Source organism: Thamnophis sirtalis, unplaced genomic scaffold, assembly GCF_051295495.1.
Source record: "Thamnophis sirtalis isolate CommonGarterSnake01/CBP01778 unplaced genomic scaffold, rThaSir2_p1.2 scaffold_6, whole genome shotgun sequence".
Lineage (NCBI taxonomy): Eukaryota > Metazoa > Chordata > Lepidosauria > Squamata > Natricidae > Thamnophis > Thamnophis sirtalis.
In genome coordinates this window covers 79,417,197-79,433,138 of record NW_028261386.1, presented here as the reverse complement: position 1 = coordinate 79,433,138, position 15,942 = coordinate 79,417,197, and the positions used below count along the sequence as shown (strand labels likewise).

General features: G+C 39.5%; 1 protein-coding gene across 2 annotated transcripts in view; it reads right to left on the bottom strand.

The window, feature by feature from the left end:
• The window catches only part of NOX3 (NADPH oxidase 3), a 31,058-nt gene extending 16,226 nt beyond the window's left edge, over positions 1-14,832 (bottom strand). The window contains exons 1-7 of one of the 2 annotated variants that reach the window (XM_087719134.1): positions 14,788-14,832; positions 14,102-14,197; positions 13,017-13,133; positions 10,826-10,910; positions 4,721-4,866; positions 3,470-3,651; positions 2,683-2,812 (exon numbers count right to left, since the gene is read on the bottom strand). In XM_087719134.1, the coding sequence (XP_087575260.1) occupies positions 2,683-2,812; positions 3,470-3,651; positions 4,721-4,866; positions 10,826-10,910; positions 13,017-13,133; positions 14,102-14,197; positions 14,788-14,832 (801 nt within the window). The remainder of the gene's footprint in view (positions 1-2,682; positions 2,813-3,469; positions 3,652-4,720; positions 4,867-10,825; positions 10,911-13,016; positions 13,134-14,101; positions 14,198-14,787) is intronic. The other variant, XM_087719135.1, reaches the window with a different exon arrangement.
• Between the last annotated feature and the right edge of the window lie 1,110 nt (positions 14,833-15,942).

The following is a 15,942-nucleotide window of genomic DNA, read 5'->3' as shown; positions in this document are numbered from 1 at the left end:
GCATTAAATGATCCTGGGTAGACTCTGATGAAGACTGAGGAAGAGACTGATGAAGAGACAAGCGTTACTATTCTTAGAAGTTTAACATTATTAGCAGAAAAGTTTGCTATGGGATAATCCAGTTTCATCTATCTTTAATACGACAGTGAGGAAACAACAGGTTACAATTCCAAATAAAGAGGTATTTGATTCCACTCTTTTCCTGACACTGAATTTCCCAATTCAATGAAGTGAACCTAGGATCTTTTAAGTGTATGGATATTTACCTTAGATTTCATGCTACCTATTCGCCTGGAAACAGGCAATTGTAATTTTGTAAAACTTAAATCATGTTATTGTCTTACTTTTAATGCATATCTTTATATATTCCCATTTGTGTTGTCCAGTTAAATTAAAGGAATATATGCAGCAGTTTGATTGTAATTCCAGATCTTTAGGGTCCCAGGAGGCTCCAGTTAATCTGATTATTTCAGTAGCTGCAGTGTAACTAAAAATGGACGAGGAAAAGCTACCTTTCTTTTTGCAACAATAAAACTGCAGAACTGATGGGTAATATATTTTCCTATTTAAAAGAAATCCTAACTCACCCTTTTCCCCCCCAAGCTAGTGGTGCGAAGAATTTGCTACTACCTTCTCTGAAACACCTTGATGCATTCTGTTGATACTTTAATTCATTCATTTATTTTTTTCAGTGCAAGCCCAGGGGAAGGCATAACTTCTATTGGGAGACACTAACAGAAGCAACATACATGGTCACCAATACTGAAGAACCTTTTCAGTTTTGGAGCTTAACTGTAGCACATCCCACTTTGGGGGCAAAAATGACTCAGATGGTGATGGAAACTATTTAAATGCCAATTCAGACTGCTTGTGTCAGCATTATGCTTTCTGTGTTTGATAAGTTTACCAGCTGTTTCATATATCAAATCATCCTAATGGGCATTGATAAAAGAGAGTCACAGTTCATTACTTTCATATAAAGTATTAGAAGATATAGACAGTATGCAGCCAGAATCATATTTGCAAGCGGGAGATGAATGCAATCATTTCTAGGGCAGAGCCACAATGTCTTATTTAAAGACATCAGGCTGGCAGATAATCTTTAGGATTCAAAATTTAATTTTTTTTTTGCTACCTGTCCTTGAATACCAAATTCTGTGGCTGGTTTTCCTGCTCAAGTTATAAATCGTGGAAGTGGGACCACCATATGGATTATAATCCTGTTTCTCTTTGGGTTATGTGGGACTTCCTTTGTTTTTCATGTGGGGCTATCTCATCTTTTGAAGATGAAGTTCAAAGTGTTCTAATGGGATTTGTGTGTATCAGTGTTGCTATGTATTGTATATAGCTGTGATGGTGGCATGCGGAGCCATTTGTTAGGGCACGAGAGGCGTTGCCCTATCAGCTGGACAACACACATGCACGCGCTGGCCAACTGACTTCAGCCTTCTTTTGAGGCTATTTTTTGCTTCAAGGAAGCCTCCAGAGCATGGAAAACCAGCCTTATGGACAAACTGGAAGTTCAGGAACAGACTTCCGCTTTGCTCGTAGGACCGTTTTTCACCCTCCCCATTTCCGAACGTCTGGATTCCCCATAGGTCTGTTTTTCACCTTCCGGAGCTTTCAGGGGTCTTCAGGAGGATTCCAACCAATGGTGGGATTCAGCCAGTTCACACCAGTTCAGGAGAACCGGTTGTTAACTTTCTGAGCAGTTTGATGAACTGGTTGTTGGAAGAAATCATTAGGGCAGAGAACAGGTTGTTAAATTATTTGAATCCCACCACTGATTCCAACAAACCAACAGTGACTTCTGGTTTGTCCATAGGTCCATTTTTCACCTTCCAGAGATTTCAGGGAAGCCTTCTGAAGGCTCCAGAAGTTGAAAATCGACCCTACAGACAAACCGGAAGTCACAATTCCCAAACTTCCAGGTTTCCTGTAGGTCCATTTTTTGCCTTCTGGAGGCTTCAGGGAAGTCCCTGAAGCCTCCAGAGGGCCTCGGGGGTGGGGGGGCAGAGAAGGCTGTTTTCACCCTCTCCAGGTTCCTAGAAAGCCTCTGGAGCCTGGGGAGGGCAAAAAAAAATGCCAAAAACAGGGAGGGGGACACTGGTATGTGTGCATGTGCATGCGCAGTGGGGGGGTCATGCACATAGCATTATGGGTGTGGCACACCTGTGCATGACCTTTTTGGCATGGGAGCCAAAAAAGGTTAACCATCACTAGTATGTCAGTGGTTCTCAGTTGGAAGTTCTCATTCTGGTCCTCTGTTGGAGCGGGAAAATGCTCTCTCCTGATTGATTGATTTCTTGACTGAGCGGTTTCCTATAAAAGGAGCTCTGTCAGCCACGAAGTTCAATTGCCTCACAGGCAGTATTGAATAAAGAGCTGTTAGAAGTCATTCTGGCCTCACATTCATTCTCCATTCTCCCAGAACATAACAAGTGTGCGTATGTGCTAGATGTATACAGTTCTGATCCTAAGGCGAAAAGATGTTTTGGATTGGTATATGATCTCCTGCCATGGACAAGAAGGCCTGCAGGCCCCTTCCAACCCTATTCTATGTTCTAGAGAGTCACGTAACACTCTCAGCCATGTAGTTCTTTTCATATGGTTAAGAACATTTCTACAAGTCTGTAAACTGCATTAATGGCAAGGTATTCACAATATAATTGCAATTCTTACCGAAGGGCCATTACCCGAAAACTGGGGCAGAGGACACTGAGCTGATCTTTCCCACTCCCAGTAGTGATCTTTACAGTAACTCACATTGTGAACCAGCAGACTCTGATTGGTTTGACCACGGATAAGATGACTAGAAAAAAAATAACACAGTTAAATAATATTTTATAGTTCAATGTCACTTTTGTTGTTGTCAGAAAGCCTTTCTACAGTTTAAAACATCAGGAACATTTGAATCAGTTTGATATAAAAGCCTTAGCGTTTCTAATAGTGTTTTCCCCTCCAATAATATTTTATTGTGCTATAGTAGACATTCTAGATGATGATGATGGGGAAGAAGAAGAAGAAGAAGAAGAAGAAGAAGAAGAAGAAGAAGAAGAAGAAGAAGAAGAAGAAGAAGAAGAAGAAGAAGAAGAAATCCATTCAGCTGTGTCTGACTCTCGGCAGTTCTATGGACCAGGTTTCTCCACTTCTTCCAATCTTGCACAACTTCTTTGAGATTTTCTATGCTCTGGCTGGTATCAGTTTTGATGGTGTCCAGCCACTATATTCTTTGATGGTGGCTAGGCACATCAAAGCTGACACCAGACATCATATATAATGTATAATAACATAGATTAATTTTAGAAGAAAAGAAAGCTGAGGTTGAGTGGTGGCTGTCCTGGCTTACGTTGAAGTTTGATCTCAAAACTAATCAATAACTCCCAATTGGTCACCTCTTAAATTTGGACATTCAAAATAATATTTTGCTTTGTGACTATTATACATATGTGTGTGTATACATACTTACCCCATACCATGAACTACCAGGCCAGCGAAGAAAACAATGAATAGGTGATGGGTATACCAGAACACCTCATAGAAGGATCTTCTGATGGTTTCAGTAGATGAGGTCATTATCAGAATTAGCGACACAGTGATTAGGAGTCCGGTCACTCCAGCTATGCTTCTCAGGATTTCAGCTAATGTATTCTGAGGGGAAAATGGTTTATAGGAATATTGGATTAATAGTGTAATAAAAATATTAATTTAATTTAATTTTTTTTAAGAGCAGACCCGGGGCATTAATATTAAAACCTATTTTCTATTTGATACTAAAAATCTATCAGTTGCAAGGAGTGAAATTCTCATATTTTTGTGAAATGGTAAGAGGAAGCAAGACTGTCTTAGCAGTTCCCATTATTATTATCTTTGGGTATTCTGAAGGCAAGACATGATTCGAACAAGATTTAATGAGCAGACACTAACGATGGGGAAAGCATAGCATTATCAAATAAATGAATGCAGGGTTATACATACATACATACATACATACATACATACATACACACACACATACACACACACACACATACACACAAACATACATACATACATACAATTCTATATTCCTCTAGAAGGAGGAATATAGAATATGCCAGAAGGAAGTATGTCTTTCACTAGCATTTGCAGAATTTCATCAAAGTTGCTTTGGCTAGGCTGTATAGTGATTGGATTCATCTGTCTTAAACACAATCTATTTTCACAGCAATTACAACGAGGACAAATCTTGTAGTTAATACAGATGAATATTTAATTTCTTAAAATGTGTGGCTGCTCATTGGAACTTACTTACTGTAAGTGAATTTTGGATGACAGCCTAAATTATTTTATTAGTAATAATAACTGTACATTTGTACTGGTTTAAAACAATGACAAATGATTGTTGAACATGAAGACTGTCATGGTATCATCATGTCTCTCCCTTTCCCCATCTCTAATCAAAGCTATGTCGCCATGGGTTTCAAGAGAATATGGAATAGAAAGTATCAACAACTAATATCAGTGGGCAATTCAAAGTCTTTTATTTTGGTATTTTTATGCATTACTGATTACTATATCCCTGCAAAATGACCTTTACTTGATCCCTCTTTTTATGTATTCTTTTTCATTTCTCTGCTCCCAACATTTCTATGTTAATTTAGGATGTGAGTTGGATTGTGTCAACTTTCTGATGAATGAAAGCTAACCAACCACAAGACTAACACCAAAGCCAACCTACTGTGTCATAGCTTCTGATGGGGTTCAAGTAGCTTTCATTCGGGTTCCCACCAATGCCAGACAGTTTCTTCCTCAAGTCGCCTGCTTGTTTTGAATGGCTGAGATGAAATAGTTCTATATTGACCAAATGTGCAATGATGTGAATAGCTATGAAAACAGGTTTTAGAAAGTAAAGATTATGACATGTTATTACTGAAACAAGCCAGAGATAAATTTAGGAGGGACTATCTTCCTGCCATAGTCAATCAGTACATCTGATAAAGGTTTTTCCTTGACTAAGAGACAACGTATGGGTTTATTCATTATTGCTGAATGGAAGCATTATTCATTTATCCTTGCAATGCAAAATACTACTATGATTTTTCCTGTTCCTAATGCCAGTCTCTATCCTGCCTCTATTACATCTCTTCTTCCAAATGGTATTGCCCTGATTTTGTATATGTATCTGGGTGTGCATGTGTGTTTATACAAGGAAATATACACAACAGTCATGATAGGCAAGGCATTGGCTTATTTCTTTGGCTTTGCTGCTTTCCAGCTTCAGCATATTATTTGCCAGCAGGAAAAACATTCACCAATACTGTTATTTTGAGTCTAACTACTTTATGATTTATTATTATGGACAGATTTTATATAAGTTGCAATTACAAGTCATTATCTATCTGTTCAGTAAGCAAAGAAAGAATAAGTTCTGTTATTTTGTATTACTTGGTGTTATCCTTGGTAAAACACATACAACTGTCATAGAATTAGTATCTGAGAGAGAAAGAATAGGAATTACAACATGTACATCTTGGATAGTAGTTAGACTGGTTTGTCACTTTCTAATTAACCACTTTACTATTCCCCATATAATCAATCACTTGCCAATTTACAGGCAGACCTCAACTTATGAACGTAATTGAACCTACCCATCAAGGTTGTAAGTCATGACAGTCATAAAATGGGTCACCCAAGTGTCTGACCTGATTTTACATTTTTTTGCCATGGTCGTTAAGCAAAACAATGGTCATAAGTTGAGGAGTACTTGTACATTGTTGCAAATAGGAGGACCTCATAGGTAGAAGGCTAGAAGATTCAAATCTGTTTTCTCAGAAACTTTCTAGAGCTTCACATTCTAGTTCCATCCGTTTGTCTTTTGAAGTAGTGCTTTGATAGCTCTGCTGTTACCGCTTTCCCATGTGACATCCTTTCCCTGTCCATGATGTTTTAGAATGGCTGAAATGCTACAACCTGTGTAATTTTACTAGTTATTAAAATGGAAAGGATGGGCCTGTAAAAAGAGCCAAGTTTTTAAGACCCTCCTAGGATCATGGCCAGTATTGTGGGCCGCCAGTGGCCAGTGAAGCTGGTGGCAGAATCAGAAGTGAGAAGGTTTGGGAGAACATGGGCCAGTTTTGAAGTCTGGGGAAGGCTCTGATGAGTGCTCTGCATCAGAGGTAGAGATGGGGCCAGGGCTGTCTGACAGTTATCAGCTGCCTTCGGAGTCGGATATCAGTGGGTCAGAAGAATAGCTGGAGCCTGTTCCCAACGTATACATGCACAGAGCTGCTAGGAGAAGAAAACAGTTAAGGAACAAGGGCTGTCTTAGGAGTAAAGGCACAGGTGAATGGTGAATGGCCTCTCCCATAGGGAATAAAGAGGAGTGAAAGGGAAGGGGAGTTTGCAGGAGACAATTAATTCATTAGGGTAAAGATCTGTTCCTGACTGTGGCCCAACAAAACCGCGCTCGTCAAAATAGCGGCGACAAAACCGCATTGCTAAAACCGCAACGTCATCACCGCGGCGACAACAGCGCGGAGACAGAAGGGCTCTTTAAAACAGCGCGGCGACAGAAAGCCGATTTAAATTAAGGTAAGGGTTAGGATTAGGTTTATGGGTTTGGTTTAGGGTTAGGTTTAGGGTTAGGTTTAGTGTTAGGGTTAGTGTTAGTGTTAGTGTTAGTGTTAGGGTTAGGGTTAGGGTTAGGGTTAGGTTTAGGGTTAGGGTTAGGGTTAGGTTTAGGGTTAGGTTTAGGGTTAGGTTTAGGGTTAGGTTTAGGGTTAGGTTTAGGGTTAGGTTTAAGGTTAGGTTTAGGGTTAGGTTTAGGGTTAGGGTTAGAGTGCTGAGCGCTTCGGAAGGCGCGGATTTGCCCTCCGCGCTTATGTCAGTGCGGATAAGGGCTTCATGGTTTTGTTGGAGAACTGTTCCTGACTTCTTGCCAAGCAATTGCTGCTACAGCATGGCATTTGGAAGATATCAGCTTGGCAACTTTCCAAGACTGATAAAGGTCTGTGGTTGTGAAATCTCATGAAAATCTCGAGGCTGGCTCCAGGCGATTACCAATGCTTCTTTGAGAGAGGGGTTCTTTCCCACCGCCTTGAAGGAGACGGTGGTGAGGCCCCTCCTTAAAAAGCCTTCCCTGGACCCAGCTTCTTTAGCCAACTATCGTCCAGTCTCCAACCTTTGCTTTGTAGTGAAGGTTGTTGAGAATGTGGTAGCACGTCAGCTTCCATAGTCCCTGGATGAAGCTGTCTACCTGGATCCATTTCAGTCGGGTTTCAGGCCCGGATACAGCACGGAGACGGCATTCGTCGCATTGGTCGATGATCTCTGGCGGGCCCAGGATAGGGGCTGTTCCTCTGTCCTGGTCCTAGTAGACCTCTCAGCGGCTTTCGATACCATCGACCATGGTATCCTACTGCGACGACTCGAGGGGTTGTGGGGGGCACGTTTTACGGTGGTTCTCCTCCTACCTGTCGGATCGGTCGCAGTTTGTGTTGACTGGAGGGCAGGCATCAACCCCGAGGTGCGTCACTTGTAAGGTGCCCCAGGGGTCGGTTCTCTCACCCCTCCTGTTCAACATATATATGAAACCACTGGGTGAGATTATCCGTGGTTTTGGGGTACGGTATCATCAATATGCTGATGATACCCAACTTTTCATCTCTACCCCAAACCACCCAAACGATGCCCTTGATGTGATGTCCCAATGCCTGGAAGCTGTGCGGATCTGGATGGGGAGGAACAGGCTCAAGCTCAATCCCTCCAAGACGGAGTGGCTGTGGTTTTCATCATCCCGATTTGTGCATCTTGTTCCATCTTTGATGATAGGGGGAGAAATTTTAGCCCCCTCAGAGAGGGCCCGCAATCTGGGCGTTCTCCTGAATACACGGCTTAGTTTAGAAGAACACCTGATGGCCGTGACCAGGGGGGCTTTTTACCAGGTTCGCCTGGTATGTCAGTTGCGCCCCTTTCTGGATCGGGATGCTCTGTGCACAGTCACCCATGCCCTCGTCCTTTCTCGCCTGGACTAGTGTAACGCTCTCTACATGGGGCTGCCCTTGAAGAGCACCCGAAAGCTTCAACTGGTCCAGAATGCGGCTGTGCGGGTTGTCATGGGGGCACCCAGGTACTCCCATGTCACACCCCTTTTAGGCAGCCTGCACTGGTTGCCAGTTGTCTTCCGGGTGCGATTCAAGGTACTAATTATGACCTTTAAAGCGCTCCATGGCTTAGGCCCAGGGTACCTATGAGACCACCTACTGCCACCGGTAGCCTCCCATTGTCCAGCGACCCCACAGAGTTGGCCTCCTCAGGGTGCCGTCGGCCAGACAGTGTCGACTGGTGACCCCCAGGGGGAGAGCCTTCTCTGTGGGAGTGCCTTCCCTCTGGAATGAGCTGCCCCCGGAGCTTCATATAATCCTCGACATCTGGTCCTTCCGACGCACCCTAAAAAGTTGGCTTTTCCAGCAAGCAAGCCAGCCTGGCCTGAACAAAACAAATCAAAGTATTGATTATTGTTAATTTTAATTTGAATTCTTTTAAAAAAACGTGTCATTGTTAATTTTAATTGGGTTTGGGGATATCCTATTTAATTTCTTTTTAACTTTTGTAGTATCTGTTTCTTTTAATGTTGTACGCTGCTCTGAGTCCTTGGGAGAAGGGCAGCATATAAATCAAATAAACCTCAAACCTCAAAGACTGTTCGCTAGGACTTTGCTGAAAAGGAATTCTCTTTAACCTAAATAAAAGAGGTTGTATCAGGATGAGGAGTCTGCTTCATGATCTTAGGAAGCCTAGGTCAGAACAGACATGTAGTATCAGGAGGGATAATTCTCTAAAAACCCAGCATGTCTTCTGGGTGCCATAACATGACATTTTTTTTACTGATGGGACCCAAAGCATGTCAACCCTGGGTATTTGGGTTTTAAAAGTTTTAATTTAAAATTATGGGAAAATAAGAGTGTAGACACCCTTTTATAACTGTCATGGGTTCTTTCTTCCATTACTCTGGGAGATACTTTAGGCAAGATTTTAAAATATAAATATAAACATACACACACACACACACACACACACACACACACACACACACACACACAAAGATGTGATACATACTGAAATGCATTCCAGCTTTATGAATAACTTTCATGCCTAACCTCTTAAACTTAAATTGGAAAGCGCAGCCAATGTAGTTTGGTGCACTTTTACTTTGTTACAGGAGAAAATTTAAAATAAGTCAAATTAATGGATTTCTATTCCTGGAATGACTTCTTAATTAAGAAAAAGAAATGTGTGCACATTTTTCAGGAATGTATTCATACGATGAAAGCAAATTGATAAATTGCTGTCCATGATAAAGAAGCATCTCATCATATTGCTTTGTGGCATATTCTGAATTCCATACTCTTTTGAGGTTTTCAGCAAAACAAAGAACAAATATTCAGCTCATTGATTCTGGCAGGAATTATGCCATATTAGATTTAAGAAACATCAGCACCTGTTTGGTAAAATGACTGAAACATTCATCTTATTGTTTAAATGTTCCTTATGAGCTGTGAACAAAGAGAGTAAGGGTAGGCAAAGTGGAGATAAATTAATGCATGTCAGGCATAGAAGATGGGTAAAAAAATTTTATATTTTCCCCCTAACATTCTTACAATGTTAGAATTAGGCATTATTAACTGAAACTGAATGCAAATGATCCAGAATTGATCAAAGGAAAGACTTGAGATTTTTTTTATATTGCATGATTTGTTCAAGATGGTGGTGTCATCAGATTCAGATATCCACCAATTTAAATGGCTTTAAAAAGTTTTGGACAAAATCAAAGGGTATTGGCTTATCAATGGCTTTTAGCCATAGTGTAATTTACTCCATCTTAAGACACCCACTCCTCATTTAGTTCTATCAACCAGGTCATTAAGCAAGATGCTCATGAAGTGAACATGAGAGAGAGGCAGGGTGGGGGGGGAGGCAGAGGCAGTCAGTCAGTCAGTCAGTTAGACAGACAGACAGCAAAGACCACTCACTGCTGTGTCATTCAGATACAGTTCTCTCATCTACACCAGTGTTACTCTCCCTTAGGTATGCATTGTTGTCAGGGATATGAAATTTGGTTGTAAATGCCTGCATTGGTTGGGAAATGATTTTTTAAAGTTACCATTTATTACCATCATATTTGCAAATGGTTGTTAACCAAGGTAGTCACTAAACAAGGAATGACTATATACCTTAAACACCAGCTGCTAGGGAACAATCATTGAAGACTATTGTCCCCCTGTCTATATTTGCGAATTTCCTGAATATACCTGGTTGGCCATGCTATAATACCAGAATAGTAGACAAGATGGATCAAAGGCTTAATGTTCTTTTATTTTTGTATTGTCTCTGTGGTACGGTATCTTTGTTGTACTGTTATTTACAATAAACTTGCTTTACTGCTGGAAAATAAAGTAAGTAAAATCTACATGTACACTATAAGCACAAATATTCCTATTTCAATTAAAGCTAGAAATAGAAATGTAAATAATGGTGGTAATAAGAATTGTATGGGGCTCCCATTTTCAAAACAATTGCATTAATTCCAACTCCATTAAAGCTAGGAGAGACTTCAGAAATGGTTTCCATTACAACTAAAGTCATTGCCATAGGAAATCTGGTATGCTAACTCCAAGGATGGCAATTTAGTTTAACATTTTTCCCAAAGTTAACTTCCACTGATCCACAATAATTGAGCATTGGGAGGTAAGTGGAATTATTCAAGCATGCAGCTAATATGCTGGATGTATATGATCCTGGATAGAAACAAGTAATATTGCAGGCAAAATGTTTTCTAACTTACTTGCATTTACAGCTACTCCATAGGCAATTATCTTGTGAAATGTGATATTTTTATCCAGTTGTCTCCTCAGTATTGTCCTGCGACACTTGATGAAAACCAAGATGTATTTTAAATCATGTTTATTTCATTTGCATGACTCTAAGCTTAAATTTAGTAACTATGATACTCATTCCTCTCCTCCCTCTCATAATACATGAGAAAGAATGAGATTAGATGTTTTCCTCCATCTTCAATTATATGTTTTTCAATCTAAAGTAGAGTTTTTGTTCACACAATTATTTAAGCAAAGTACATAACCCATAATATGAAGTTGACTTGGTCAGGAATTGTAAATGTGGATAAATCACTGTTTGTTCTTTTTTTTAATCTGCAGCTGATAAAATTGGGAACAAAAATGTACAACCTCTTCAAAAAGATAAATAGAAAAGAAAGTCCATAGCTTAACAGGGCTCATTTCTTTAGTAAATGATGCTAATATATAGCTTTTTTAGCTTCACATATGTTATATGTGAATATAGCCCACAATTCAAGAGGTTGAATATTTAGTCTTTTCGTTGCACCTCCAAAATATATAACTTGTTTGCATACTGGAAAAGCAACAGTTTTGTTGGTTAAAATAGTATTGATAAAGTTATAAACCTTTCTATTATGGAAAAAAAGATTGCACTATGTATTTAATTGATATAGACTACAGGTGTTTTTCTTTAAAACATATTTTTAAAAGCAAAAATAGAGCCATATAGAATTGTTACTGCATCACAAGGCAGACAAATATATGTATTGTGCAGTTGTGTTACAAAAGGCTACATTTTTAAGCAGTTTATTTTATTTTTAAATGTCTTAAATAATTTCCTATTTGCAGATTTTTTTCCAGAACTTATCCATTTCATAATTAGCACTTCCATTATACTGGCCAATATGTAGTTTCTGTATTACATTGTTAACCAGTTTGAAATAGAGGTCACAGCTTTTTCCAAAGAATTATGTGAATGACTATAGTGAAAGGTTGCTTTGAATTTTCTGCTATATAATAATTGCCTTAAATTCTAGCACCACAGTATTTTGTTGTGAACCACAAGAGTTAACTAGGTTAGAAGATATGGTGCAAACAAATCCACATGGTCATTATTCATTTGTGCAAGATCATCCTGTTTCAGGCTTCAGCTTTATGAATGTTATAAGGTACAATGAAACAATAAATTCAGACAAGATAAAAATCACAATGGATAATTTCCCTGTGACTCTTGTCTGGTGAATTGGCTCTTTTCCATAATGAAAAGTGATAATAATCATATCTAACAGATGCATTCATGCATCTTTTTCTCTGTGTTTCATTCCATCAACAAGCAAGTTATTATGTACTATGCTAATCAAAGTCTATCCAGACTTGCCTTTCCAACAATGCAGGAGTTTCTTCTTTCCCTGGAACAAATTGAGATCTAAAGATAACTACAAAAGATGGGAGACATAATTTTTGCCAATTCTTTTCCCGCTTGGAACTTTATTATAGTTTCATGATTCATGATTCAATTTCATAATTCAAAACCCTGTTTAGTGAATATAGAAAGTTGCCATGGGAAAAAAGATACTGCTGAAACATCTCTCTAGTGGGAATGCCCTCTAAGCCAGTATTATGCATCAATTCCATTTAATGTGTGTTTTGATAAACTTTTATTTATTGCATTTAATCCTCACTTTCCTCTAAAAGGCCAACGGTTAGGAGGTCCTTAATTTTATGCCCACAACTATCTCTCTCTGAGATAGGTTGGGCTCAGAAAGAGGATTTGCCCAAAATCACCTTCTGAGCTCTTTCTCCAGATATATTTACTTACCAGCACCTACTTATCAACATTATCCATTTACAACTAAATCTTACAGATTATCTTCTTCTTGAAGAAGAAGAGGTATTCCTAGTACACAATATGAAAGTATACTAAAATATTGAACCATGACAATAAGAGTTAAAAAGACAACAAATAGACTACCACCATCACTAAACATTACTTATAAAAGTCCCAAAGGTGCTTTTTCCAAGAGCTACTGGACTTCCTTGTTTTTCTTTGAAGGTGTTTCACTTCTTATCCAAGAACCTTCTTCAGCTCTTGGATGAGAAACAAGAAAGTCCTGTTACCTCTTGAAAAAGGTACCTTTGGGACAACAATAACCTGGATCACTGAGAATCTCCATAGACGCTACTTACAAAACTTCCCCGTAGGAAGGAGATGAGATTCCTGCTGACTGGCAGGAGGATCAGCAAGCAGTTGAAGTTGAGGCAAGTAGCAGAAGCTCTTGCCCATGCAAGTGCAGACTAGGTACAGGAGAACAAAACTGTTACTTAGGTAAAATCAAGAACTTCACATGCCAAAACAATCACATCTCTTTTTGTTTATTTATGAAGGTGTAATTCCTAAGATGACCTTGGATGAAATGATTGATATGGTCTACAGTGAAAGAAAGAGACAAAGACATTCAGATTTAAATAGTATAGCAATGTTTTTTTTTAAAGGTTGGCCAATTATTTGGTATCAGCAAAATATCTGGCAGTCACATTTTTTATCTTAAGACCTGCTATCTGGCAAGTAAATTCAGCAATGTCAAATAAGGTAATAAATTATTCTTACAATGGTTAAACAAATAATCCTACTTTAGCAATGTTATGTGAAGGCCTAGCTCTTTGGAGAAGGCTCTAATCTATAAAATAAAGAAAGGAAGAGGGCAACCAGCAGCAAGGAGGAAACATTCAGCTACTCAGATTTACTGATATTGTTGGAAGATCTAAAAGTATGTTAGGGACAGATCACCACAGAGAAAATCTATTTCTGTTGTTATTAAAACACAAAAAGTGGCCTCTGCAGCAAGGAAAGAAGGCAAAAGAGGAGGTTTGCTTAAGAAGTATTGAGGTAGGGAATGAAGAGTTTGTAGGTAATGGATAGATTTTTTTAAATTCCTCCTCCCATGCATTGCATGACCCATTAGAAACTGTATATTTTTGAAGTGCCACACATGCATTAAGGGAAATAATTTTAAAATAAATTTCCATAAGACAATTATTTTGATGAATCTAGTCCATTGTTTCTCAAAAGTCCTCAGCCAATATGCGGGGAGTTGGACAATGGACAAGCAAAGTTGCTAAGTATGACAAGGTAAAGAGATAGGTGTATACAGAAACAAAGACGCAGTGGAAAGTTGGGCAAATGAAGGGATTGGGTGGAATAACAAAATAGATGGAGAGCTAAATAAAAGATCCAGAAGGTATTTCAGAAGAAGTTTACTCACACCCAACATAACACGTGTGTAGAGGTAGGCGTCCTCGGATTCATACCAGAAGAATGTGTCAGTGAACAAGTAGAAGTTTATCCCGAACCACAATAACTGCGGTAGAATAGAAAGGTTTTCACTAGTTGATTTCAAGTAATTATTTTTAAGCCCATTGATTTAGAAATGTCTTCCTTGGTGCTTTGAGAAATTCACAAACGTGAATATGTGAAAAAAAAACAACAACAGAAAAGCCAGCTTCATCTTCTCTGTGGCCTCCCCTTTCCATTTTACAAATCCAGGAGGTGAATAACAGATAGCAATAGCAATAGCAGTTAGACTTATATATACTTCATAGGGCTTTCAGCCCTCTCTAAGTGGTTTACAGAGTCAGCATATTGTCCCCAACAACAATCCGGGTCCTCATTTTACCCACCTCGGAAGGATGGAAGGCTCAGTCAACCCTGAGCTGGTGAGATTTGAACAGCCGAACTGCAGAACTGCAGTCAGCTGAAGTAGCCTGCAATGCTGCATTTAACCACTGCGCCACCTGCCCAGATAGCAGGACTGCACTTTGCCACCATAACTTTTACGCTATAGAAAGCCTAAAAAATGTAGCAAAAATGCAATAATTCCCCTCCAAAAACCAATGATTTATCAGATTTATCAGATTTATCAGATTCAGTAGCTTGATTATGAATACTTACAACCAGCAGAACTGACAAACTTTCATTCAAAATCCAAATCCCCATCTTGATTTTCTTTGTTCTGCACTAGCAGAGATTTGCTATTTCCTTGTAATGCCCACTGAGTCCTCTGGATCTTCCCCGCACTGCATATTCAGCACTAGAACTGCAACCTAGGGATACGGTATTCTAATTAAGAGTTTTCTACCAGATGTCAATCTCCAAGGGGAAGAGACTTTGTGATTTGTGAAACGAACAAGCAAGTCATGGAAGATACATCACGTGTATTCTAATCAATGAGGCCTTCTCCTCCCTCAATCATCTACACAACGGCAAATAACAACTTTAGAGATGCCCTGGAGTTCTTCTTCCAGCTGCAAGCAAAGGAAGTGCAGAGAGAGAGCGAGAGAGCTGTGTGGAGTTTTGAAAGGGGGAACTTTGCTTCAGCAAGGCTTTGATCAAAGTGATGCACTGATCAAAGCGGCCCCCTTGCTTGGGGGGTTTCTATACATGGCTGCACGTGCTCAGAGGCTCCTTTCTCTTGCATTACAGCAGATGGCTCAGTCAAGCTAGCCTGCTTTGATGTCGAGATATGTGGTGCAGAAGCTAAGCGACTCCATTTTCCTGGTAAAGATACTGCCTTGAATTGGAGCACTGTAATAGCAGAGATCAGCAGTCCTGAAGCCCAGCAAACCCACTTCAAACACACGCACACGCACACGCACATGCACACGCACACACACACACACACGTATATGTATATGTATATGTATATGTATATGTATATGTATATGTATATGTATATGTATATATGTATTATAATGAAGTAAAACATTCAGATTAAGCCTGGATCCTGGTAACTTAATAACTATGTTGTAGTTTTCTTATCAACAATAGAGAAGTGGTTCAATATTCCCTTTTTCCATCCTCCCCCCCACAATGTTCCAGGCCTAGTCCACACTCCTAGCAGTCTCCCATTAAAATGCCATGTTTTCCCGAAAATAGCGTCTTATTTTCTTTTGACCCCCCGAAATAAGCGCTTGGCCTTATTTTTGGGGAGATCTTGTTATTTTTTAGGTATAGGGGGCAGTGAGCGTGGTCACCTCATGGCTGCTGCTGTGTTGCAATATTTTTGGGGAGGGCTTATTTTTAGGGAAGGATTTATTTTACCGTATG